General features: G+C 49.8%; 1 protein-coding gene across 1 annotated transcript in view; it reads left to right on the forward strand.

Annotated features, from left to right (window-relative positions):
• The window catches only part of MYO16 (myosin XVI), a 166,384-nt gene that overhangs the window by 93,039 nt on the left and 45,391 nt on the right, over positions 1-27,954 (forward strand). The window contains exons 19-26 of the mRNA XM_078618109.1: positions 329-467; positions 5,937-6,009; positions 8,600-8,749; positions 10,365-10,553; positions 11,710-11,785; positions 12,344-12,543; positions 21,592-21,675; positions 24,089-24,294. Coding sequence (XP_078474235.1) covers positions 329-467; positions 5,937-6,009; positions 8,600-8,749; positions 10,365-10,553; positions 11,710-11,785; positions 12,344-12,543; positions 21,592-21,675; positions 24,089-24,294 — 1,117 coding nt within the window. The remainder of the gene's footprint in view (positions 1-328; positions 468-5,936; positions 6,010-8,599; positions 8,750-10,364; positions 10,554-11,709; positions 11,786-12,343; positions 12,544-21,591; positions 21,676-24,088; positions 24,295-27,954) is intronic.

The raw sequence follows: 27,954 nt of genomic DNA on the forward strand, positions 1-27,954 counted from the left end.
GCTTCTGTAAAAGAGCTTTACAGCTCAGTGGGCCTTACCTGGTAACGTAACCGGGCAGCAGAAACCATCCATCAAACAACTGCCACCCCCCCCCCCCAACCTTGTCCACCCCCCCCCCCAACCTTGTCCACTCCCCCCCCCACCTGGTCCACCCCCCCACCACCTGGTCCACCCCCCCCCACCTGGTCAACCCCCCCCCCCCACCTGGTCCACCCCACCTGGTCCACCCCCCCCCCCCCACCTGGTCCACCACCCCCCCCCCACCTGGTCCACCTCCCCCACCTGGTCCACCCCCCCCCCCCACCTGGTCCACGTGTGGTTGGCGCAGCAGGAGAGCTGCTGGCGCGCAAGCTGAGCGCCGAGGCGGCGTCGTGGGCGCGCGACCTCCTCGCCAGGGCCATCTACGGCCGCCTCTTCGGCTTCCTCGTCCAAGGAGCCAACCGCTACCTGCAGGCGGCCACTGGCAGGTACGTCTCGGCCTCCCCGGCGCCGTTTTGTGTTTGACACGTTTACCGCTATTTAACCAACTCGTTATTTTTTTTTACTTATTTCGCACCACCGTACGTAGCTGACCCTGCTAATCGGAGTTGCCGGGAAGGACAACAAACTAAACACAAAAGCAACGTAGTGAAGTCCGCCGACCAAGTAGCTTGACAAATCTTATTTTTTTAACTCTGCTAATTTTCCGTCAACTGCCACAGCTCCCTCGTGTGCGGCACGTGTCCTCAAAGTCCTCGCCTCCAAACTCAAGATGATCCGTAATGCCACTTCCTGGACTGCAAATTAAACCGCGCCACCCCAATCCGCAGACTGCTCAGGCGGCTCCAGTCCGGTCCCGGATCGCGATTGCCCTCACCATCTCGAAGAGACTCCTTGCCTCTGCTTACCTCTCTCCACTCGTATTTCTAGATGTCGACTTCTGGCGTGCTGGTGGTGGCGATGACCATGATGATGATACAGTGGTGCCCGTCACATATTTAAACTCACACACCGTGTCTACGATGGCATCACTTGCGCCGCTGCCGCACGGAATTGCTTCCTCTGCCGATTTTAAGTCGGTGATAGAGTTCTGTGAGGACTCGAACACGCGCACACAAACACGGCGCAAACCCACGGAGTTTGCTTGAGTCACCGCTCTCCCGATAGAGCGTCATTTATTATTTATTAATGTTTTCTGCCGAGGCAAGCGCGGGCGAGAAGCCGCGGGAGAGAGATATGTCATTGTCCCGTCGGGCAGGCTCACGCACGCGCGCTACATTACGTTCCCATTTCATACACATCTCTTTTACATGTTAATACACTCACGGCCCCGCATGAGCCGCTGATAAGGGCTGGGACTCGGGTACAATTTATTGTGTTTGGGAGGAGTGAAGAACTGCATTATCACGCACCTCAAAAAGGGCCGCCGGAGAGATATCGGGGCCTCGCGGAGTGTTTTGGAACGATAACATTTCCCGCCGGCTGTTTATCGATTGCCGTCGTTCCCGCGCTCGTTACTCACGCGGCCACCACGCGCCGCCGCCACCGTTGCGGCATTCGACGCGAGCCGGACGCGCCGGTCCATCGCGCGGGCGGCGACGCGGCCCGCAAAGACGCGTCAACCGCTACGATGCATGGCGGCGGCGGCGGCAGCGGCGTCTCTATAAGCGGGAGGTGTCACGCGACCGCGGGTGTTTATTTCGAGGAAGAAATTTAGCGGTAAACATATTCGCGGGGCAAATGTTTTTTTTTTCATTCTTCCTTTTGTCAACGCTGGCCGTGAGTGGATGAAAATATGTCCAGCGTGACGACGCGCCGGCTGCTGCCCGCCCGTCAGAGACCGAAGCGCTGACCGCGACGAGACGAAATGACGAACGAGTCTGAATGAGGACGTGGACCCAAGTTATCGGTAATGTTATTGGAGGCTGCGGTGGACAGGAGGAAGGACCATAGCAGGCAATAGGCTATTTACTGCTTCTGTATTCAATGTTTTTTTGTGTTACGGAGTTCACCGATGGGCTGAGCTGATAATATCGGCATTGTGGAGGGAGAATTGTGCTCATCTCACACCGGCGTTTAGAAACCTGCGAGTGTTTGACTACATTTTTTGATTGCTTCAGCCAACTTGACCAAGGAAATGGTTTAATGAAAATATTGACTTGACTCAAATTGACAGCAACATCTACAACAACATCAGCATAGAACGCATCGACTAAATTTCTGCAGGTCATCGTCAACTCGAGTAAGGCCGTGACCGAGACTAATTTGAACCGTTGAACTCAATGATGCCGGCCAAGTCCTCTGACCCGTAAGCCGCGACCGGCTCCAGCTCGGCCCGGCAAATTCTACAGTGAATTACCGAGCGGCGTTGCTACCAACGAAATCTGTGACATCATTCACAAGAGAGGCCCATTGTACGCCCACACACATCGACTGAATCAAAATGATTGATAATGCATCTGCAAATAAATGTAATTAAAATCGGGTACCTCAATTTAATCCAGCTTTGCCAATCTCCCCATCAGAACGGTGGGGGTGGGGGGGGGATTTAAACGACTACTCCACCTGGTTCTAAACAAGTGGCAGCAAAATTGAACTGAAAATTACCTTAACTTGCCCCTCCACATGTCCAGGCCTCGGTTACATAATGGAGTTGAGCACGGACATTAACCTTCCAGTGTCATTTACTCTGAGCAATTTGAATTTTTGCAATGTGTACGTGGGGTTTTAATTTCTCTCTTTTCATGCCGACGTTTTTTTCCGGCACCACAAATGAAGACGGTGGCTCTCCATCGTTGCCGGGTTGTTGCGGTCACAATCATGAAGGGATCTGAGGATTTGGGCGACGTGGGTGATGAGTTTGGCTGTTACATTCTCGATGATTATGTATTTTATTGGCGAAGGATTTCTGGAGACCATCTAGGAGAGTTAGAAGTTTCACTGCATCGCGCGCTGTCAGATGCGTTTCTGCGGCCGTCTGGAACGCTCTTCCTCCCGATATTATGAAGCCACTGGAGCTATGCTGTTTTAAATCTATATTGAAAAGTAATTTCTTTAGAAGTGCGTTTTGTGTTTAGTTTGTTGTCCTTCCCCCGCACCTACGATTATCATGGCTACGTACGGTGCCAAAGAAGTTCAACATACATACATACATACACGTATCAAGAGGAAGGTGGTGAAGGCATATATTTGTATCGGTCACAGCAGTAGACGGGATATAGAAACAGCAGTGGAATTATCACCTTTGAGGAAGACGTCAGTTTTGGCAATTTCTAATTGGGTGAAGTTCGAACCAATCCAAGATTGTGACAGAATACAATGCGGAGTGGCTTGTGTTGCGTCGATGAAATCGCAGATCTCGGTGACATGAGCAACGACACGAATGTTTACGTTGAAGCTGGAAATGAGCAAAAAGGCCCAACAATGAAAGGTCATGAAACACCGCAGCAGACATAGGTATTTTTTTAGAAGATGACAGCTCATGTATGGAAACATTTTTCATATTAATTTGAGAGGCAAGAGCGGAAGCAGGAGAGCTGTGTTGACCGGTAGCTATCGCTTCAGAGGACGTCGTCATCGACGCACACCTTCTCTTGGGAAATGACCATCGCCGTTGTGGGTCGGCGGTGGCTGCTATGCACGTGATCCCAGCACTCTGGAAGCGAGTGGGTTTGGTAGATCGAGCAGAAACGTCGTGAAACCTCCCTTCCCCGTGGGGCGCCGAGGAGGTGGTTGCAATACCCTGGCTCGCCAGGAGAGGGCGGTTAAGCGGACGTGGACTCCACCTGTTCCATCTGTGCACGGAAGAGAGCTTTGCCCCCCCGCCTCCTCACACGCGTGTGCGTTTTTTTTTTCCTCCGGGATGCTCCGGTTTGCTCCCACATCTAAACGCTCATTCGGGTATGAAAAATTATAATAGGTTTGCTCCCACGTCTAAACGCTCATTCGGGTATGAAAAATTATAATAGGTGTCTACCCTTTCTGGCAATTAAACAGGAGGTGTTAATCTTGATTTGAAGCTTTCGTGCCCGCAGGAATCCATACTCTTTGGTTCTTTCGGTAAAGTCACGTAGGTAGAAAAAATAAAATAATAATGTATTATTTTTATACCTACGTGACTTTACCGAAAGAACCAAGGAGTAAGCAGGTGTTAAGATGTTCAAACACCAGATGGATTCCCTTTGCAATGAATCAAAGTCTGCATTAACCACACACCATAATTGTGGTGATCATGCAAATAAACGTACTCTGATATATACTGCAGATATAATTTCATATCGGCAAAAAGGTCCCATTAAATAGCTGCTCACCCCAAGCTGTAAATGTTCTGATACGTGCATTGTCTTTGTACTGCTCGCCTTTTAGCGTTCTCTGGCCTAACACTGGTAAGTCTAGGCCAGGGGTCGGCAACCAAAATAACAAGAAGAGCCATTTCTTTCCAATTCGGTACAAAATTCAGTATTTCAAGAGCCGCAATGCATCTATGTACATACGTACATATCGTCAAGAAGCAGCCCGTAAAGAGCCGCATGCGGCTCCGGAGCCGTAGGTTGCCGACCCCTGGTCTAGGCCAATCAGTTTCAAAGACCAAGGCAGTTATTATAATATATTGGGGGGGGGGACATCACAATATTCAAATTTGCTCTAAATGTCCCCCCCAATATATTGCTATTAAATAGATTTCTGTTTATGTGATTGTGGTTATGGTTGTACTTTATTAATCCCTAATCTCTGCCATTACATACAATAAAACAAGAAAATGAAAGAGAAGAAACAGAGCAATGTAATACAATACACTATTAGACATTATTGTAAAAAAAAATCCATCCCGTGTGTTAGTGAATTTTTTTATATTTTAGGCAGGAAAAGGCAGGAAATTCGTTTTCAAATTTAGATATTTTTTTCTGTAGGGGGGACCCCCACACCCCCTGGAAGATTTGGTCCCCCCCAATGTTGACTACATGGCTACGGCCTTGTCAAAGGAAATGCACATATTTGATACTGGCAAAAAGGCCTCATTATACTTGTGCATGTACAGGGTGCTTAAAAAAAAATGTGAACACTTCCGAGAATTTGCAACTACACCACAGGAAATTTGCTGCCTCCGGGTTTTGGAGACCACCTGGAGAAGATTCCAGGCAACGCGTTGACAACGATGGCGAGCAAGTGGGAGAGACTATTTGACTTTTTAAAGCTATTAACATTACATTTGTTATCATGTCACAGTGTATTCTTATCCGTTGTTTTTCCATAAAAAACGATATTCCCATGTAAGTCTTCGCATTTTTTTGAAGCACCCTGTATTTGGTTTTTAAGCAAAAAATAAATGACAACTTTATTCGATTGACTCCATTGGGCAGTGAGTGGTTTTCGTCAAGACAAACACACCTGTGGAAGAAATTACTTTGGCTGCACCGACCGGTATGGGACGCCAGAAAGTGTCTTTCCCCAGTGAAGCCCATCAAGCTACACTGCCCTTCTGCAAGCACAACCCGCCCAGCAGACAAACACGATTAGCACGGTTGGCTACGTACGGTGCGGAAGAAGTTCAACATGCTCACACCGTACTCTTTGGTTCTTTCAGTAAAGTCACGTAGGTATAAAATAAAATTAATCACGACGTCTCGATTGCAACACAAACGATCATCATCAGGTGGGAAACCACGGCAATAAATTGATTTCTTGCTGTGACTTTACCGAAAAAACCAAAGAGTTTGGATTCGTGCAGTCACGAAAGCTTCAAATCTAGATGCTTACACGTACGTAACAATATCATCTTAAACATGAACACCGGGCGTTCACTCTTGCTTTCTGTTCCATCGACGCTGGGCAGTCCAGTCAGGTGAGGCGTGGCTGATCTGCCACCCATAGGGTGCGCACCGCACATCGACGTGGCGACGGTGCAGGATATCTTGCGATGTCTCCTGCCCTGACCGCCGGTACGCTTTGTGTTGCAGCGAACCCACGATGGAAATTGGCATCCTCAACATTTGCGGCTTCGAGCGATTCCAGAAGAACTCCTTCGAGCAGGTAAACGACCGCAAGCCATGCGGCTGCGCCAGCGGACGTGTGGAGAGAGAAAATGTTGCGCTGGTTTTCATCGTACTCGGTTTTATTGGCAGACCTCTCCCTCCTCGCCTGCCAGTCTCCCCACACTTCGTGTCCCCCCCATCGCTCTGAATTGTGCGTTCAAGCAATTTTAACTCCCCAGCCGCGTGGCATCGTAGAGTAGCGGGAGGTTGCCAACTCGAATCTCGATCATTGGGGTGGAACCTGGCTCTAGTTCGTGCATGGCCCCGCCCATTCTTATCTAAGCCCCGCCTATTTATGTTTAAGCCCCGCCTATTAAAATTTAGGCCCCGCTTATTTATGTTTAAGCCCCGCCTATGTATCTTTAGGCCCCGCCTATTTATGTTTAAGCCCCGCCCCCTCCTCTGGACGCGGGGTTGGGCTGGTTTTGGTCGTGGTGGGGGGGTTGTGGACGGAGTAGCAGTGGTACCTGTTTGTGTTGAACTTATACTCTTTGGTTCTTTCGGTAAAGTCACGTGGGGTAGAAATACAATAAAACTATTGCTTGTGTTGCGATCGAAACGTCGTGATTTGTTTTATTTTATTTCTAACTACGTAACTTTAAAATAAAATAAAACAAATCACGACGTTTCGATCGCAACACAAGCAATAGTTTTATTGTATTTCTACCCCACGTGACTTTACCGAAAGAACCAAAGAGTATGGATTCCTGCAGTCACGAAAGCTTCAAATCAAGATTGTGTTGAACTTCTTTCGCATGTCACGTAGTCAACCGTGCGTGTCGGAGGTGCGTGAAAGTACGTAGCGGGTGCGTGAGGCTAATAGGTATGGGTGAGCTGGCTTCACAACTAAGGACCAGATATCCTTTTCGGACAATATCATAATGGATTGGGAAAATCGAATGTCCTCTATAGTGGAGCAGCTACGATTCCATTACATAGGAGATGTGCTACTAACCCATTGGAACTTTCGAATGCGATTCAAGAGTAGTTTTTGCACTTGTATGTACCTGTCAGTGAGCTACAGCTGTTTATTAAATCATATGTAATGGGCAAGGTTTGAGGATCAGTGTGTTGAGTTTTATACCAGTAAGGGCTGTTCCATAAGATACAAATAAAAAGGGAATTAAAATGTTACAAAAATGTAACTTTAAACTTTTCTAAGAAGTGAAATTACAGCCATTTTTTGCCCAATTATTTCAACGTAACTGGATTGGATATTTTATCACGTAAAGAGAATAATTCTGTAAAATTTAAAACGAGTTTTTCGTAAAAATTGTACATTAAATATCGTATGATGCCAGTACTCGTGCAATATGGATTTTCCTAAACCTGCCACTAGATGGCAGACTCGTAACGTGATCAGAGATGGTGGCACCGTTGCCCATCTGCACATGAGAACGGCGACAAGCTGTTTTGTCATTTGAACTCTGAGGATGTAAATACAATTGATATTGTATCGAAGAAATGTGGCAATCGAGGCATTAACCATTTTTGTGATGGCCCAGTTGCTGCTGCAACTCCACCCAAAGCGGGCTTGTGTCGAGATTGATTTTTGAAAATGCCTGACTTCATCAGAAAATTGTATATTCTTTAAAAATAATAATCATAAAGAAAAAGCTAAAGGAATTCCATGACAAGCATGTACCCCTACACTCGAGTTGACAACCCTCCAGGATTGGCCAGAGTCTCTACCGGAATTGGCATCGACCTCCCCGTGGCTATTGAAAGAGATTTTATTCGGATATTTAAATAAAATACATTAATTAGAAGAAGAACAAAACATCTCCCGGAATATCTTCAAGTCATAGTTGGCAAACCATAATTTGCACACTGCATGTACCGGTGGTGCAGTAATTGCCTGGGACAGTTTGAATGGGATCTTCTGGAGCACCTGTCACACAGGCCAGATCCGGGCTCGTTGGATTCATTAATCTGTTGGGACGTCGAGAAGAATCTGTAGCTGGCAAGTGGTGGGACATTGACGAGTGCTTTGAAAGCAGCGGGGAGCCGTGTGGCCTGCCTGCACACGATTGTTTCAGTAGACGCTGCCTATGTGGGCAAATTGGCTATAGATGTTTTAGTTAATGTTTTTTTTATAGTAAACAAAAATAAGTCTATATCTTGAAACACTCCTGGATGAGTAATATATAAATACGTACATGTTATATTTTACTCCATGCTGATAGGAAAAACATACATTTGTCGAATGTGCGCACGCGGTGTTTATGTTAGTTATATTTTAGCATTCTATCGACCCAATCGTAGCATATACATGTCAACTTGTAGAAGATCCGTGCACGTGCATGTGTGTCCAATTGCCTATCTGCGTGTGCATGCATTCCTGTATGCATTTGTGTGTACAAGTGCACGTAAAAATGTGTGTGTGCCTGTGTGTACAAATGCCTATCTGCGTATGCATGCGCGCGTGCACAAATGTACGTGCATTTGTGCACAAGTGCCGACCGGCTTGTGCGTGCGTGCATGCCAGTGTGCATGCGCCGATCAAAACGCGTGCAGGTGCCTATCTGTGCGTGCGCGTGCGCGTGTGTTTGTGCGCGTGTGTGTGCGTGCGTGCGCGTGCACGTCAGCTGTGCGTGAACCTGGCGAGCGAGCGGCTGCAGCAGCACACCGAGCTGCAGCTCTTCGCGCTGGAGCAGACCCAGTGCGCCCAGGAGGGCGTCGCCACGGAGACCGGCAGTCTCCACGGCAACCAGCGCCTCCTCGACTTTTTCTTCCAGGTGCCACTGCCGCCTCCACCGCGCCGTCTTAATTGGGTTCTGTGCCAAGGATGAGCCTTTGTATTTTCCACACGGAGACGGGAGAATTGTTGCGCCGGCTATATTTTGGTGTCGCACGTTGGGCTTTTGCCAAATTTGTTGACGGGTGCTTCTCTTATACATATGTACATGTGTCAAGCGGTTGTTGTTGTTGTGCACAAGCCCAAAGGCTAAACATTGCCAAGCGGCCAGCAACGAACAGCACTCGCGAAGGTGTAATAGACAACGCGTGTCGTGCATGTCTCGCATGTATGCATTTCTAACGTGCATGGCGATGCTGCCACGGTTGAAACAATGCACGTGTCTTAAATCGCGCCTCGCCTCTTTCCTGCCAGCAGCAAATAAAACAAACGTATGCCGCAGTCAGTCGATCTGCCGTATCACGTCTGGACGGTGCGGAAGAGTCGGGACAAAGCACCGTCTAGAAACGGCTCGCCGAGATCACTTTCCCCAGCAAGTCGATAAGACTGAGCAGAGGCTCGTCGCGCTCTGTGGCTGAATAGCGCGCGGTACACCTCCTACCCGTACGGACGCAACGGGGGGTGGGGGGGGGGAGATTACGCAGCGCCGGATCGCGCTGCACAGATGGAGCACACATTCAGACGGTGAATCAAAATTGATTCTGCGTTCCCCTGCTACCCCATTGCCGCCCCCTCCCCCCCACGTGCCGCACCTACACGGACAAATTAAAGCGGCTGCAAATGACGATGTTTAACAAGAGCGCAGCGCAGGACACGGGGATGGGATTCTCTCTGGGGCGGGGAGGGCGGCGTTCAGGCGCGTGCGCGGGAACGGGCCTGCGGGGACGCTGAGGGTTTACCTCTCTGCGTAGGCAGGGCCCGCGTCAATGATTGGTCGGCGGGTCATCAATCGCACGCCGGAGCATTCTACGAATTCCGATAGTAGTGGGCGGCTCTACCCATGTGAGACCCACGAGATGTGCGCATTTGATTTTGTGCGTGGGTAACACGTGCGTGATATAAATGCGTCCCCGAGTGACCCCCGCCCATGAAAAATAAGCGGAGTTCCGCTGGGAGGTGGCTCAGGTCGGGCCGTTGAGCTGGCACCGCTGAGTACCTGGATTCGAATCCAGGCAGCCGCGTCGCGGTTAAACCGTCCTCTCGAATGTAGTTAGTCGATGGTCTTAGCCCGGTCGCAAATGATTGCGAATAAATACCCATCACTTTACATTTGGTTCTGGCTAAATTCGTATGTATGTAAAACTTTTGTCGCACCGTGACGTAGCCAACCATGCTAATTGGAGGTGCGATTCCAGAACTGAGAATATATTGGTTTAAAGACTCCCATGCGACGAACATCACTCTCACCTGCGTAACGGACGGGAAAGTGCCGCCCTCTAAGAGACGTTTGGCCCGCACAGTAAAGAGATCTCAGAGGTAGTCCTGTGACATCCACTTCCGTGGTTCGCTCCCTAACACGAAGGGTTTCACCGCTGTGCGAGGGATGTATCATGACAACGCTCCGATAGCACAATCGTCATGAAACGGAGGAGGTGGTGGCGCGGGGGTGGTGGTGGTGGATAATGATGACCCTGTGATTACTCTGCGGCACACAGAGACCGCAGGGCATGCTGCATCTCCTGGATGAAGAGAGCACGTCGCCTCAGCCGTCAGACCAGGCCCTGGTGAAGAGGATACAGGGCTCCATGGAGAGGAGTCACACCAACGGGGTGCTCAGCATGCCGGGGAGGGACCGCAACGGCAACGCCCAGACCCTTTTCACCATCAAGCACTTTGCCGGAGAGGTATTGACCCCTGTCCGCCGAGCCTCTCCTGATGTGTGGGGCGGTGACGCCGCCTCGGTTTGCGGTCCGAGTCCAGCAGCCGCGCCCTGGGTTAATAGTCGGAGCGATTTCTTGTTCAATTGAGTATTGAGTAGGCATTACACGTTCCTATGGCGGGGGCGGGTATTCCCCATAGGATAACCACCGTTAAATTCCCGACTGAGTGGTACTCATTTAAACGACTGGAGTGCCGGGAGCTTCTTCAGAAAGCTAGCGTAGAATGTTAAACTCCCAAAGAAGCTCCAAGCGCGCGGAGCGAAACATTCGGACGTCTTGCCAAACAACCAGCGAGCGCATTGGAGAGCCGTCCAGCCAAGAAGTCGTCGCCTTCCGCTACCCTCGGCGCTGATCTCGCCGTCCCACGGCATGCCCTCGGTGTGCTCTGCCCACCGCTGATATTTCACAATAATTGGCCGTTTGTTTTTTTTTCAACAAACCCGACCCAGGGGGAGTGTAAATCTAATGAAAAACACGGCTCTCACGTCTCGTTCGGAAGTGCCTTTGTGTGCCGGACCATTGCTCTCCATTACAATAAAGCGTTAATTAAATTGCGGTACCCTTAACGTGCAAATACATTAATTCTCAGTGGCCGGTTAGGATGACGGGAGGTATTGCCAACAACTGGCGTTATTCAAGAAGTGCCCGCGTCTCGTTCCGATCTGCTCGTGGCAGCACTCTATCCCCATAAAGATGGAAACAGATGGCGATTAGTCCACTTGCTGTACTGAGCATGCTCCACCTCGATGCCCACAACATCCTCCAGTATAAATAAATATTCTGATTCTGATCCACCAACCCTCGATGCTGACACAGTCGTGGATCGCAGGCCACGTGCGTAGCCACCGCAGTCCCATCATGAAGGCCCTCATCCAGCAGTGCATCTACTAAAGGGCCCTACATGATGCCATGCGGCGCACGAAACGCAATCGGTCTGGGCGGCGTCCTTAGAAGACCGACGTGACTGCTGGCTGACTTGTCCCGTTTCCGGACCACCGTTCGGAGTTGGGAATGACAGCGGACGCGTCCTGAGTGGTGCGTCAGCTGGCTGCGGTGAAATTCGCGTCGCTGCAGCCGTGGAAGCTGTGCGTGAAACGCCCTCCGGTGTCTTTCTTCGCAGGTCACCTACGACCTCATGGGTGCGGCAGCAAAGAATAAAGACCAGCTCCCTCAAAGCCTCCTCTTTGTCATGAAGAGTAAGTGAGCGTGCATGCGAGCGGGCTGCATAATGTGACGTGCGCGTGTATCCGGAACCAATAAAACGATAACGCGGTGCTGATGATGTTGATGGTGACGGTTGATTTTCATGGTGATGATTGTAGTGATTGATTGAAGAGGTTTTAACACAAACCAGTGCTGAAAGCATGACTGTATTTTCAAATATGTATTTTGCAAGAACACGTTTTGGCCTGCCCTCTACACCATTGGCTTCCGTGCTGCTAATAATAAACACATCCGAGGACAAACGGCTGTTGGAGAGCAAAGGCCAAGACGGGAATATAAAAACGGCGGAGGAAGAATTGGCGAAAGAGTTAGCGAATCAAAATCAGAGTTCAAGGCTCAATGCTCGACAAGGACAACGAAGGGAAGGAAGGAATGGGAGAGAATGGTGGGTGGGTGGGGGGCTTTTTGCGAGCAGTGGGAAATCACAAGCTGACAACGACGACGACGACGACAGAATCCATACGCATGATTTTCCTTCCTTGTTTTTTGACATCATAATTATTGTTTTTGTTGCTGCTGTTGTTGTGCAGCTAGCGAGAACGTGGTGCTGAGGCAGCTGTTCCAGGCCCGGCTGTCGCCCACCGGGGCGCTGCTGCCCCCCACGGGGAACCGCTTCCCCTTCCGCCTCGCCAAGGCAGGCCGCCTGCACCCGCAAGCAGCGGCAGCAGCAGCCGCCGCGGCCACCGCCACCCCAGCGCGGCCTCGCGAGCCTACGGCGCTCACGAGCAAGGTGCGTGGCACGGCCCCCAGGGGTGGGGGGTGGGAGGGGGCGGGGGTGGGGGTCAAGCGCCCCCGTCACTTTAGGTGAATGCCGCAGTTATAACGCCGTGCGGAAAACGGGCACAGGAAATAAAAAAAATAACTACATTATATAAACTATACTCTTTGGTTGTTTCGCTTGTGTTGTGCCCGAAACGTCGTTATTTATTTCATTTTATACCTACGTGACTTTACCGAAAGAACCAAAGAGTATAGATTCCTGCAGTCACGAAAGCTTAAAATCAAGATTAAATAAACTATTTTCTGAAAAGGTAAGGCCCACTGAGCTGTCCAGCTCTTTTTCAGAAGCGACCAGACCACAAATGAAAGCTCAACGAAGAAGGCTTTCATCGTGTGGATATTTATAGCAGCCAAATACTCGAAAACGGACATCCATTCTAAATGTGGTGGGAAGAACCGGAGAACCCTGAGAAAAGTCCACGCGACCATGGGAAGAGAGACACGCAAACTTCAAATGTTACAGCAGACATCAGGGTCGGGATCGAACCCACGACATCCTGTATACCAGGCGAGATAGTTAACATATCACCACCGCGGTGAAATGGGGTGTGCCACGCAGAGCACGATGCGTTCTGGGGGCGGGGAGCAGAACATTGCATGAAATGTGTTTTAGTTGTCATAGTTTTTAGTTTATTGCATGATATGCGGACCACGATGTACACGGCATCGACGCGCCGCTATCTGTGTGCACGCACGCAAAGGAGCAGCCACTCGCGTACCAATTTCCACGCTTAGCACGGTTAGCTATGTACGGCGCAAAAGAAGTTCACATTCATACACACGTAATGAGCGACTGCCGAGACCCCTCGTGTAGAGGGGTCTCTAGTTTAGCTACACACAGCCGACCTCTCGTCATAGTCCCATCGCCTACATCCAACCACACGGCTGGCTGATTGACTGGTGTGACGATGACGGCGATGGGAGCCGTGCGGAGGATCTTCCATGCGGCCGGACGACGGGGACAGATGACTGAGAGAGATGATGGAGAGAGATGATGGAGAGAGATGAACGGCGAGCAGCGACGCAGCCAGGACCCGGGACCCTGCAACAACCCTGAACCTTCGGTTCCATCTCCCTTATATACCTCTCGGCGTGGCCAGGCCCCGCCTCTGGCCACGCCCCCTTTCCAGAACCTTCCAGCAGGTTCCCGGAGCTTCCCGACTAACCCCAACTTTTAGCTTTAACCCAGATACGCCCCCTTCTGATTAGTTGTTACATAACCTTGCCCATACCCGCGATTACCCGTCCAGGCCGGCAGGTGGCACCCTGTCATTACACACACGCAGAGCACAGTGCACCAAGATAAAGGGTGCAGCTCTGCAATTGCCTGCTGTCACTGCCGCTCGCAGAAGAGACCTCCACGTTTAGAGCTTTCTCTGGCCCTCCAGAGGGTGTTTGGCCTACTCTTCCACGCTGACCAGACATCTTGGAAGAGGGTGGGAGCACCCACCGATCAACTCACTGGCGAACGCGATTAGATTGCCCTGGGTGGCTATACGCAGGGAGATTCATCCTCTCTCTCTCTTTGAGAGTGAGTGGATACTGTGCGGTGTGCGTTACGAGTTGAAATTATTAAGAGGCAAAGAACACTGTGATGTGACAGAATACGATGCACAGCACACAGAATATTACGAACGCAATTCAGAACACAGTATACAGTGGCTAATAGGGGGCATGTGGGACCATTGTCGAGGCCAGTGGTTCTCTGTGCTTAATTTAGAATCTAATTAAGGTATCCACAGCAATCGTGGAAATTAGACGAATGAAAAAATATATATATTAAAATGCCAGTGACAATTACAAATATGTTACAATATTTCTTCGCATTCATTACACCGAATATGGCAGGCTAATTAAGGCGCTGTTCCCAGTGGAGTTCGACTCATTAGTGCTAATGATTTAGGTTGAGGAAGAAGCAGTTTGGGCAAATATGTAATGTTAATTCGTAACTCCAGTCACAATCCCACACCTGTGGATCAACCCGTACGCGGTCTCGTAAGACTTCGTACCAAACCCCCATTGCCTTGCAGCCACATTCTCACAGCTGCACACAAGCTGATCTCAGCCGCCGCTCCATCTCCGTGGTGGATGTCCCCTCGGACGCGTTCAATTCATCCGCTATTATCCCTGACCATCGGTCAACGTCCCTCCGAGCGACGTGTCCCGTTACACACACATATATATGATTTTATACGTAAATATATATAAATATATATAAAATCATGCATATGTACGTACGGTAGATCATCGATTATCCGGCAGCTTCGGAGGGAAGGGGGTGTCTGATTTTCAAAAACACCAGATAATCACTATTAATCGTGATTTAATATATATTATTTTAGCACATTCTTTCATAAGATTATGTTTACAGGTGTTGTGTATGTTTTAAGTTTGTTTACTATGTGAAATTGGTATAAATAAACATACACAATAGAGGTTGTTTTGGGTTAGATTGCGTAAATATATAAATGTGTCGTTTAAACCCGCCACCACCTGACACAGCCAACTAGTAAGGGTTGTCACGTAAACAGAACGTGGCAATTCGTCACTAGTACAGCACACCGGTGTGTCGGAGAGCCAAGCCACAACATTTACAATCTGAGTACGACGTTTCGCCAGTAATTACAGTAGCTTCATCAGGCGACAGCCAGATTTGTGGAGAAGTCAACCTGTTTCGTTCCTTATGTAGAGGCGTAGATGTGGTGACCACGCTTCTGCGCTCTCGCGCAAAGTGGGAGGGGGGGGTTAATGAGTCAACGTACATTATGCATTGTGCGAGCCCATTGAACTTGTCCTTCCTATTTATTGTGTGTATTAAAATAGCCGTACCAACGGTAATCTCTATTGAAGTATGGTGGCCTGTATAGGCATGCATTTAAATAATGTATTATTTGATGATTCGCTTCCACGCAGCACTAAGGCGGTAGCTATCTGAACAGTAAAAGTTATTTTTATTTCTTTCAATTTCGATAGATTCTAGAATTAGTCTTGGCCAGTAGTAGCTATTTTACACAGAACTTCAACATTATCAAAATCAATTGAGTGTCCTCGTTGGCACGCGTGTTCTGCTTCTGCTGACAGTTGTATTTGGGATAATTTCATATTTCTCTGATGTTCTTTTAGTCTCGTGCTGATCATTCATCCTGTTTGCCCAACCAAACATTTGCAGTTATTCCTGTACACACCTTCTGTTGATAGCTTTGTATTTTACGTACCGTGCCAAATCTGACTCGGATGTTTATCAATTACTCCCGCAATGTACGGTATTTTGATCGTTTTAATTACTTGGGCAGTTTGAATGCTCGTGTTATTTGATTTTGTTTTGGCATTCAATGCCTTGTTGATTTGTGCATCATTGTAACCGTTCATTTGCAGCGCTTCTTTAACATCTTGAATTTCACTTCTCAGACTGTCACCATCTGACACTTTCTTAGCTCGATGAATGAGCGTCTTGATAAGAGCAGATTTCTGTGCGGGGTGATGGTGTGACTGCATTCAGACCAGGACTGGAACTTTTTGGAGTTTTGTTTTTCTTATTTACCCACTGAAAAGCCAGGAGGCTCCTACATTGGGTTGTTCGCCGACACCTAAATAATGGCACCGTGTGCTTTTACCTATGGGAGGACACCGGAGAACCCAGAGAAAATCCACGCAGAATATGGGGAGACCCTACAAACTCCACACGGAAGGGCGGCGTGAGTCGGGAATTGAACCCAGGGACTCCTTGCAGCGAGGCACGAGTATCACCGCTGCGCTACTGCCCCCCTCTTCGCATGCATTTTAAATTTGTATTGAAAACTCATTTGTTGAGACCTGCTTTTTGTGTTTCGTTTGTTGTCTTTCCTCGGCACCTCCGATTATCACGGTTGGCTATGTACGGCGTGAAAGAAGTTCAACGAACATACTGTACGCACGCACCGTCTGAAGGCCGGTGCTCCAATGTCCGGAGTGCTCGCAAACATTTAGTGACCGTGTCCGTCCCGCCAGGCGACGGTGTTTCGTGTGCCACTGCGTGGTTTTTACTTCGCAGAAAGGAGACTTGCCCGACAGCGGCCCAGCAGCTGACCCGCAAATGGGAAGGTTTGCTCACTTAAACTTTTACTCGGCCCGTACTTGTTTTTCTCCAACGTTGATGTATCGACTCCCGTCTCGTGGGAAGCAGCAGGGGCCTGTGCTTCAGATAGACTGCTCCCGGTGAAAACGGTGGCATTTCCATCATGGAATTTTCATCATGGAAATTCCATAGGAGGGGTAGGGGGGAGTAGCGTAAACATAAATTAGCACTACCGTTCATTTGCATGAACAAGGAAACGCTGACTTTAACAAAAACATGTTATTTGACTGTTTTCGAGCGTCTGAAGCGTGTTGTGTATTGTGTGCGCATGCACGCGTTCCTCACGTTGCACACGTTTCAGAAAACGCAACGATGCACACGTCTCGACACAAAATTTTGAATGCAATCTGAAATGAACACGTGCAGGAACGAGTGGATGAACGCGTGCACGCACGCAACGTAATCATGCATGCGAGCTGACACGCGGAGATAAATGCGTACGAGCTAGCGTGCAGAATTAATTGCACTTTCCTTCGCAACGTGCATTAAAAGACTTTCAATTTGCCATCAAAGCTTTACACAAACACAAAGACAAAGATCCCCCGTATATCCTGAACAGGCTGTTGGGGAAAGTGTTGTTGGCGAGTCGCACCTGTGAAGGCCGGCACGGCACACGAGGAGGTTGGGGGCAGGCACCACGCCCAGCCGCCTTTGTCTCCCTCGTGGTGATGTTGTACACATAGCACCAGGTACTCATTTGAGGCTGAGCAGGACTCCACTCCTGCTCTGCCAAAGCTCTGTACACACACGCACACACACCTTACACACGCACGCATAATATACAGAGGGCGTTAATAATCATTAACATATGAATAATGAATGAAATACAAAGACCATCTCGAGATTCTGTACGGTGTAACCATATAAACCGTGAACCGTGCACATCGAGGACAATTATAATGAAGCAGGAGAATAAAACAACAGCCGGTGTGAGACCATGGGGACACTTCAACAAGCGGAGTGTTTGGTCTGGTTAGACTTTCAAAGTCAATGCTGTTAGCGAGCACCTATTAATGTGCATGCGAGGCAGAGCAGTGGACCATTCGTTAATGTACGTAGGTATGTTGAAATTCTTTTGCACCGTACGTAGCCATGATGATCATAGGTGCGGGGGAAGGACAACAAACTAAACACACAAAGCACTTATCAAGAAATACTTTTCAATCTTTGTTCGATGACCGGCCAGAAAATGCACTGCGCAGTCAGCCCAGCGACTTGCGTTAGATCCCCCAGCCACCACGGCTAACATCAGTGGTGAGTAGTATCTGATATGAGTGGTGAGTAACATCTGACATGAGTGGTGAGGAGTATCTGACATGAGTGGTGAGTAGTATCTGACATCAGTGGTGAGTAACATCTGACATCAGTGGTGAGTAACATCTGACATGAGTGGGGAGTAGTATCTGACATGAGTGGTGAGGAGTATCTGACATGAGTGGTGAGTAGTATCTGACATGAGTGGTGAGTAATATCTGACATCAGTGGTGAGTAGTATCTGACATGAGTGGTGAGTAATATCTGACATCAGTGGTGAGTAGTATCTGACATGAGTGGTGAGTAATATCTGACATGAGTGGTGAGTAGTATCTGATATGAGTGGTGAGTAATATCTGACATCAGTGGTGAGTAGTATCTGACATGAGTGGTGAGTAATATCTGACATCAGTGGTGAGTAGTATCTGACATGAGTGGTGAGGAGTATCTGACATGAGTGGTGAGTAGTATCTGACATGAGTGGTGAGTAATATCTGACATCAGTGGTGAGTAACATCTGACATGAGTGGTGAGTAGTATCTGACTTGAGTGGTGAGTAGTATCTGACATGAGTGGTGAGTAGTATCTGACATGAGTGGTGAGTAGTATCTGACTTGAGTGGTGAGTAGTATCTGACTTGAGTGGTGAGTAGTATCTGACATGAGTGGTGAGTAGTATCTGACATGAGTGGTGAGTAGTATCTGACATGAGTGGTGAGTAGTATCTGACATGAGTGGTGAGTAGTATCTGACATGAGTGGTGAGTAGTATCTGACATGAGTGGTGAGTAGTATCTGACATGAGTGGTGAGTAGTATCTGACATGAGTGGTGAGTAGTATCTGACATGAGTGGTGAGTAGTATCTGACATGAGTGGTGAGTAGTATCTGATATGAGTGGTGAGTAGTATCTGACATCAGTGGTAAGTAGTATCTGATATGAGTGGTGAGTAGTATCTGACATGAGTGGTGAGTAACACCTGACTTCAGTGGTGAGTAGTATCGGACATCAGTGGTGAGTAGTATCGGACATCAGTGGTGAGGAGATGTTAACTCCCTCGTCTGGCGCGCGGGAGGTCGTTGGTGCGATCCCGGACCCAAGTGTTGTATGAGAATAGGATTTATCTCTTTTGTCTGGCAACAAAACAGGTGTTAACTTGTCAAAGCATCAAACTTAAACCTTTGACAAGGAATCATGTCAGTTTTAACAACTTAAAACCTGTTTTTTTGCCAGATGAAAGGGGAAGAACCTATTCTCATATTGTATTACTGGCAAAGGAGGTCCCATGATGTAGATGACCCAAGAGTTGTATATTCGGAGTTAGCATGTTCTCTCTCACCTTGGTGGTCGCGTGGATTTTTCCCCGGGTCCTTCCAGTGCTGTGCCACCCCCCCTCCCCCCCTTGACATTTATAAACATGCCTTTCCCTTATTTGGCTGCTGCTATACATTTTTACGTGTAATGATGATGATATAGCCACTTCGATGAGCTGTCGTGTCTGGCATGTATGGCCAGGTTGCCTCTGAAAACGAGTTTATTGCTGAGTGGGCTTTACCCTGTAAGGAAATGAAATAGAAAAATACGACTATCAATAACTTTATAACACTTCCCAAAAACCTAAAAAGAAACGTACAATTCATGGCACAACGTGGCATCATTGCATTTATTATATCTTCATGCGTGTTAGGCAAAGCGAGGCAGGGTCCTCCTCCCGCCCCTGCTGTGCCAGGCATGACCCCGCCGCTTGTCGCGCGTCGCGACGAGCGGAGCCGCGTCGACTCCGTCAGACAACGGCCACACGCGGTGCTCGTCCCACTAAGACGCCACCGCCGCCGCTGCGGTGAACGTGGGCGCTCCCCCTCTAGCCCCCTCGCCAGGAACCCCCCCCTCCCCCGGAACCGCGGGGGCCACTGATCGATGGGCAGCAATAAGCGAGCCGTTAGCCGCAATAAGCGCCATTGCCGCCGCGCTGGATACGCCCGGGGTCCGCGGTCGAATTGGCTTCGGTAATTGGGCAGGCGCCCAAAACCTTCAGAAGCGGGGGGAGGGAGGGGGAGGGAGTTCCGCGAAGAGAATTCGCCGCAGGAATCACCCTCGGAATTACTCTCGGCGTCCAGCGTGAGAGAGAGGCGTCCGTGCATCTTGTAACCGCGCTCGCTCGCGCGCACGACCCGAGTTCAAATCGGTGGGTCCGGTAGTGGAATGCTATGGCCGCTGCAGCGATGAACGATTCGGAGCCCGGCTTCTCGTCGCTGCAATTGCGGTTACGCCGTCGTGCGAACGAACTCACCGCGCTTAAGGCGTCCAATGCGGCGTGACGAGCTCTGGGTCCAACTGCACGGTGCCAGGTGCAGCTCGCGAGCTGCAATGCTTTGGAAGATGTGATGCTTCAAATTCGTTTTTTTGTCAGATGATCTTACTGGCTTCACGATGGCTCCAGCCAAGTGAGGCTGGGGTGGGCACTGCCGTGCCTTCTCACAGCAAAGCAACAAGTTCTAGATTTGAAATGTTTCTCCCCGCGTCGACACGTGCTTGCTACGTATATGTGAGCTGGCACCCTGGACACCCGTGCAAATGAAGTGTCCCATCTGAAGCAATTATCCAGGTGGAATGTTTTAAGGAATGAATGTGTCACACTGCAGTGACATCACGCACTGCTCTTCACTACACATCATCCACTACACATCATCACGCACTGCTCTTCACTACACATCATCCACTACACATCATCACGCACTGCTCTTCACTACACATCATCCACTACACATCATCACGCACTGCTCTTCACTACACATCATCACGCACTGCTCTTCACTACACATCATCCACTACACATCATCACGCACTGCTCTTCACTACACATCATCACGCACTGCTCTTCACTACACATCATCCACGGCATGCTGCTGAATCACTCGAGCAGCATCACAAGCTATCGCGACTCAACCAAAACTTTTGTCGAAACCTGGGATCTGGTAATAGGTTTTAACCCTTTGATCTGGCAACAAAACTGACACCTTTATACCAGAGATCATGTTTGTATTGACCACAAAACTTGCAGTCAAAATGCAAACAAAAAGACAACTCTCATAATGTATGCACTGTCCTTGAAATTGATTGGTCCACACCCGAGACAGCTTTTCTTAGAGCCCAGTCTCACATGGTGTTGGATCAGATGACGCCAAAAGGCGCACAACTCAAAGACAGCACACCATCAGAGTATTGAGAGCTTGGGGTAAGCATTTACATTATGAGACCTCCTCTGTCAGTAGCAAGATATAGTAATAGGTTTTTACCCTTTTTTCTGGCAACAAAACTGACACCTTTATACAAGGGATCATGTTTGCATTAACCACAACACTTGCGGTCAAAATGTGTTTGAGCGAGGTGTGGTGGTGGCATCTACAGCTTTGGCCACGATGGCGTCTTGATCTTGACTCTGCATGAAACAGATGCATCGGTGCGTAACCCTCATCGTACACGAGTGTACGTATGTTGAACTTCTTTCGCACCGTACTTAGCCAAAGCGTGCTGGTCATACCTTTCCGCCCGCGTCGCACCTGTGAGATAGCTGTCGTGTCGGCGAACTCCGAACGCGTTGTCGCTCTTTTCTCTCCTTCTTCCTCCTGCAGCTGCTCAAGAAGAAGGGCGAGACCAGCAGCCTGGCAGAGAGCCTGGAGCATGGGCAGCAGCTGACACTCACCTCTCAGCTGCGGGTGAGTACACCTGCTGATGACGACGACGACGATGATGATGATGATGATCGAAATCAGGGGCAGGAGATTACGTATAAACCATAATCCGCTTTTTTATTTTACTAAGCAAGGCCCACTGAGCTATGTTGCTATTTTTCAGAAGCGACGTGGCCACCAATGATAGTTTGAGGAAGTGGCTTATCATGTGAACATTTGGGCGGCCAAAAAATCTGAACGCCTCTTTCTAAATGTGGAGGGAAAAACCAGAGAGCCCGGCGAAGAAAAATCCACACGACCACGGTGAGAAGAGGCAAACTCCAAATATACAGCAGGCGTCAGGATCGGGATGGAACACACGACCTCCTGTATACCAGGCGAGGTAGTTAACATCTCACCACCGTGCCGCCCCTGTTATCACGTGCAGCTGGCAATTTGCACAGTCTAGTAGAGTTCCATAACGATTTTACCCCCCGTGTGATTGGGCACATTTTCATGATTCATGATCACGATTCAATTCAAGCATCGAATGTTTCTGACTTTTTGGTGAATGTAGCAGCTCTACCGGTGGCAGGTTGTGTGTGTGCTAAACCGAGCGCAGTGGTGGCCTCATCAGCACCTGCAGATGCCTGTGTTAGCACGTGGAGAGAGCTTCAGAGAAGAAATGATCAACTCGCGACCTCATCCGGGAGACCACACGTTGTATTCTGTACGCACGGGAAAGTAATGGAGTTAGCCGGGTGGCCCAGGGGTCGGAGCACTGAGCCCGGCACCACTCAGTACCTGGGTTCGCATCCAAGCACCCACCGCCATGATTTAATACGGTTCCCAATTGTAATGAGTTGCTGGTTTTAGCCTGGTCACAAATTACTGTACACAAACATGTATGTTAAATTTAAATTTTCACAAGAAATTAAAAAAAGATATCTGCTTGATTTGTGAGCAAAACATTTTTTTTTTCGTAGGGAATATGGAATAGTCCAGCATTTCCTTTTGTGCTGGGAGGAAAACGTAACGTGAAGGGAATTCAGAAGTGGTTCTGTGATATCTCCTTCTGCGGGTCATTCTATAACAGACTGGGTATGCACTGCTGGGAGAGAGAGAGGTCTGAGTGAACACTCCATCCAGTGACGTGACACTGGAAGCAGATTATGAATAGGAATAAGACCCAAAAACAATATAGAAAATAAACACATAAATGCACAAGATATCTTTACTCAGCAACATGAATAAACATTCTAGCTCAACATACAAATCACGGGCACGTGCAGCACATATTTCATTTATGCAAACACGGAGCGCACGTTATGACATTATCAGTCTAAATCCCACCTCTCATATTCATCCTGCCAAGAGATGACTAAAAATTCCCGGATTTCTACTGTAAAAAAAAAAACCTTGCTCACTGAGATACAGAAATTACAAAATATGTGTGCAAACGTTGCAATAACTCCGGACCATACCCGTGGGTGGTGTAATCGGAAAAAAAGCGGAGGCCACAGCTGATCGATGACACTGCCAGACGTGAGAGCAAACGGCTTCGGGGCAGAGGCATCAGCCCCCCGCTGAGAGAGGCATTACAGGCGAGAGACCCCACACTGCCCCCCCCCCCCCCTATGGAGCGTGGCGGTGCAAAGTGCTCGGTCGCTTTCGCGTGACCCTCGACGCTATCGCCGCCGCTGGTTGCCGTCACATCCCCGCCCCGTGCCGTCACCTGTGCTCGCCGCCTGTGAGTGCATTTATCGGAGAGGCCGAGCTGCGAGCGTGACCTTACGGAGGGTGGGGTGGGGTCACGAACGGTCATGCTCATGAAGTGCTCAGGGAGGAGGGGGGTGACCGTTACATGGGCCAGAGAGAGGAGTTTGGTGCCAGCTGATGTGGCAGTAAGAATAATGTTCCTTTATTTATCCAGCAAAAAACTCGCCAAGTCTCAAGACATTCCAGTGGAGGGTGCTGCATTGGAATGTTTGGAAAATTCAATAAGTTAGTGGTTGATTCGACTTGAAAAATACGTCCGCTGCTATAATTACGTGAGTGAGCTTGGGCAGGAGACATTGCGCGAAGAGTTGAGATTAACAACAGTGGCAATGCACCTCGGACAATGTCCATGGCTGAGACGGAGCGATGACATCGGCTAATAGAAGGTTGGATCGCAGCATTATGCGAGATGCTGACGGGGTTGGAGTTCTTCATCAAACAGTGGACTCATAATGGTTGCTGCTGCTTATAATTCCAGAATGTTTCTACATTCGCGGTCATTGATGATCCAGCACTCACCGACTCGCTCTCCGGCGATCGGTCGCATCCTTTACCACCCTCCTATCGCTACTACCTTGGTTACTGTTCCCAGTGACCTTACCTCATTGATTCCTTCACCCATGTTGAAGACTCTTGTCTTCCCGAGTGACCGTAACACCCCCGTGCCGGCCTCCATCAGATGTCGCTGAGCGACGCGCTGCTGCGGCTGGGCGGCTGCACCCAGCACCACCTGCGCTGCGTGCGTCCCAACGAGGCCGGCCGGCCCGACGCCTTCGAGGCCGAGCTGGTGTCGGCCCAGCTGCGGCACGCGCGGGTGCTGCACACCGTCCGCCTGCGCCGCTTCGGGTTCCCGGCGCGACTCCCGTTCGCCGACTTCCTGGACCGGTGCGTTGCCCGGCGCTGAGTCTCTGTTTGGTGCAGTGTCTGTTGCTGCGTGCGTGCGGGTGTGTTAGCGTGGCGGTTAGCGCTACGCTGCGCTATGAAGCTGGCGACCCGGGTTCGATTGTCGCTCACGGCCAACATCAGTGACTATTATGTGAACCGGTCCTGGGCCTCCCCTAGGTCGACTCGGCCTCAAATTCGTACCTGGTGCGATGTTTATACATCGTTGCTCGGGAGATAAAGGCGGCCGGGCGCGGTGTTGGCCATCCACTCCCTCTTGTGCCGTGCCGGCCTTTATAGGTGCTCGCTAACAGCACTCGCTTCTACAGTCTGTTCAGGCTATACGGGGGATCTTTGTCTTTGTAGTGGTTAGCGCGCTGCGCTGCGGTTTAAGCAAGTAATCGCAGGGCTGCACCATTACCCCTTACGGTGTTAAAATAAAACTACAACTCAAGATGCCGTACCGAGCCATTGCCAAATTGTCATGGATAATAATTGGAGTTTTACTGGATAGTGAATTTGTTGCATCGATTTGAAACAATCACCACGTAGCTTGCTCTCAGCGATGAGTGCTAGTCGATGCTTAACAATGCACTGTGACCTTCCACCTCTTTGCTACTGGTGGCTGCCTCTTCTCTGTGCAGTGCCTCCAATTGTGCCTGACCTTAATATTGAAAGCCGTGACAAAATATATATATATAATAGGCCGATGTTTCGGTACATGGCCCTTTTTGAGGGCACAATAAAATCAATCGGAAAAGACTAAAAGCGATCGATCGAAGACCGATTTCCAACGAAGCAGCTCCGTGTCCTCTTGTCACCTCGGCTACGGCTCCTCCGAGCGGACGCCGTTTTTTTGTGTTTTCGTACTTGAACGTCGTCGAGCAACGCACGACGTCTCCCGGCCCTGACCCCTGACTGACTTCCACCCTCGTCGAGCGTCCAGCTCGTGGCAGTGGCTGACAACCTCGCCAGGCCTCTGTGATCACAGCAGCGAGCGACACGGAAAGAGACGACGTGGCAAACGCAGCCTCGGTGACGTCGCGAGTCACCGTCTTGGGTCGCGCGTCTTTCTTAGGTCGCACGAGCCTCGCTCTCGAATCCCCACGGTGCCCTGGCGTAGAACTGCCCCCTGCCAGGCTGGGACGCGTTGCCTTCCCTCTCTTCCCCGAGGGGTGCTGGTGATGGTCGGGGGTGATCTCTCCTTTCTGATTCGCGGCGGGCAAAATATCTGTAGATGTTTGAAGCGAATCATTCGGATTTTGCCGGTGTGTCATTTGCTTTTGTCCATGCTGTTTAGCACCCTGAGAACGATCGTTTATAGGTGCTTCATAAGTTTAAATTATTATTTTATTTATACATAAATAAATAAAAACTCAACATATTCGTCAATAACACTGTCTGGCCTTAAAAGAAAAAACTGTATTTAACAACGACCCTTCTTCATAGTACATAGAGGGCTATTGCCCGAAACGTCACCTATTATACATGTTCTCCTTTTAAGGCCGCAGTGTTTGTTGATGGATCTGTGCGTTTCTTAAAGGTGCGCGTGCACCACTCAAAATGCAGCAGCGTAATCGCCAAATAATTTTTATATTTTCAAGGTTGCCTTGCACAGCATGCTGGTGCAATTGCAGGTCTTTAGACACAACAGCGTACAGATAATAATCATTATCGATGTTTAGTAAACAATGCTGTCATGCCAAATGATCGGGTAGCGCACGAAGCAAGGGGTCCTTGGTGCACAGCGGCCATGAAGGAATGGAGCTCCCGCTTCCCTTCCAGGTTTAACCCCGAGACATTCCTCTCCATTGCCTCCCCGAAGCCACGGGTTTCAACGGCGGCTACAACAACAACAACAACAACATCATCATCATCATCAACAGTCGTCCCCGACGCACGTTCTGACGTTTCGCTCATTCGGCTGAAAAAAAAGAAATGTATCCCCTGGGGAAAAAGAAAATGAAAGCGAACGTGGCGTCGCTGACGGGCCGAGCGTGGAAAGGTCGCCGGCGTGCCGGGATCTGTCGTCCCGCGCGCGCCGTTCCTCCGCCGGTGACAACCGGCCTCGTCGCTTTCATCCGCGAAGGTCGCCGCGCCGCTTTGCTCCGGAGGACTCCGCCGGAATCCTTTTTAGGTTCCGCCTCCCCGCGAGCGGACGAGGGGCACGGCCGCTGTGATCAACCGCCTGCGTGTGCCGGGCCACCGCCGCGTATTAAAAATACATTTCAAGGAGAGGAATAGAAACAGCCGCGCGTCAAAATAGCGGCAACGAGGCCTGCTCGCTCAGTCGCTCGCTCGGTCGCTCGCCTTCAACCCTCGATCGAGGCGAGTGTGCAGCGGTACGTAATTGGGCCGTTGATGTGTGATGTTGAAGGACGTAAAATCTCGTTGCGCGCTTCACGTGTCCATCACCCTGCGAGCTCGACGGTGTTTACACCTTAACCAGAGTCCCCTGGGGCGCGTGTGTGTGTGCGCGTGCGCGTGTGTGTGCGCGCGTGCGCGGCGAGGTGAAACGAGTGCACGTTTGACCGACGCGCAAGCCGGCTCGTGGTTTATCCTCCATGCCGAACGCCGTCTCCACGGAGCCACGTGGCCGAGTTTGATTCCTACAGCAGCCCACGGTGCGCACGATGCGGTCGTCGGTCGCACCGTGACATCAATCACAAGAGTAATGCCGATGTGATAACCTAAATCTCAAATTTTCACAATTTAAATTAAGACAAATGAGAGGGCACCCATGGTTATTTGAGGCCCCACTTTGGGGCCAACATGGGCCTTGAACCTCAGGCCGCAAGGACCACTGTCCGTGGCCTGTTGCCGTGGAGGTCACGATGACCTACCTCCAATTAGCACGGTTGGCTACGCACGGTGCGAAAGAAGTTCAACACGTGCATATCCGTACACGCGTATCCCTAGCTTTGGTGTCCACGCTCAAATATCACGAGAAACAAATGGTGAAAAACCCAGCAACTTTCCCAATCGCCAATTGTCCAGGAAACGATTGCAGAAATACGAGGGCGACAGCAACTTTGATCACGGCGATTTGGAATTCTCTTGCCTTCGGTCGCGAGGCTTCCAACGCACCAACTCGTTCATGTAAATTCGAGCCATGAACTCGCGACCCATGTGCAAGAATCGATGTTCTTTTCTATTTGTGCATTGCCTGTAATGAGTTCACGTGACCCCGGCAACCACGAGCGGCCACTGCGTTCGCCAAAATTCTTGAATCGAATCCCGAATCTGATTTGCGACAATGTCTCGGGACAGTAAGGGGGGGGGGGGTAAGTAGGGCAAAATGGGGGGCAGGGCGAGGTACAGAGGGGGGGGGGGGGGGGATGGGGGGGGGGGCTGGACCGGGGGGGGGGGGTTGGGGGTTGAACACAGTGCTGCAACTGAGACGACGCAGTCTGATGGACCGAGGCTGGTTGCTGTAGATCACGTCACCAGACTTTCAGTCTGAACCTCACGGCAATGTGTGTGCTTGACTGGCACTAAAACCAATATTTTTCCAAAAATGTCTTCCTCTCCTCTCCATCCCAGGCTCTGCGAGGTCTCGTGGCTCCTCAGGCCATTCCGGAGGTCTTCCTCCGCCTATTTCTGTAAACGGAGGAGCTGTTGGCATTGCATTCGTACGTCCAATTATTCGAGAGTGACATCCAT

Source organism: Lampetra planeri, chromosome 56 (genome assembly GCF_965212315.1).
Source record: "Lampetra planeri chromosome 56, kcLamPlan1.2.h2, whole genome shotgun sequence".
Taxonomy (NCBI): domain Eukaryota; kingdom Metazoa; phylum Chordata; class Hyperoartia; order Petromyzontiformes; family Petromyzontidae; genus Lampetra; species Lampetra planeri.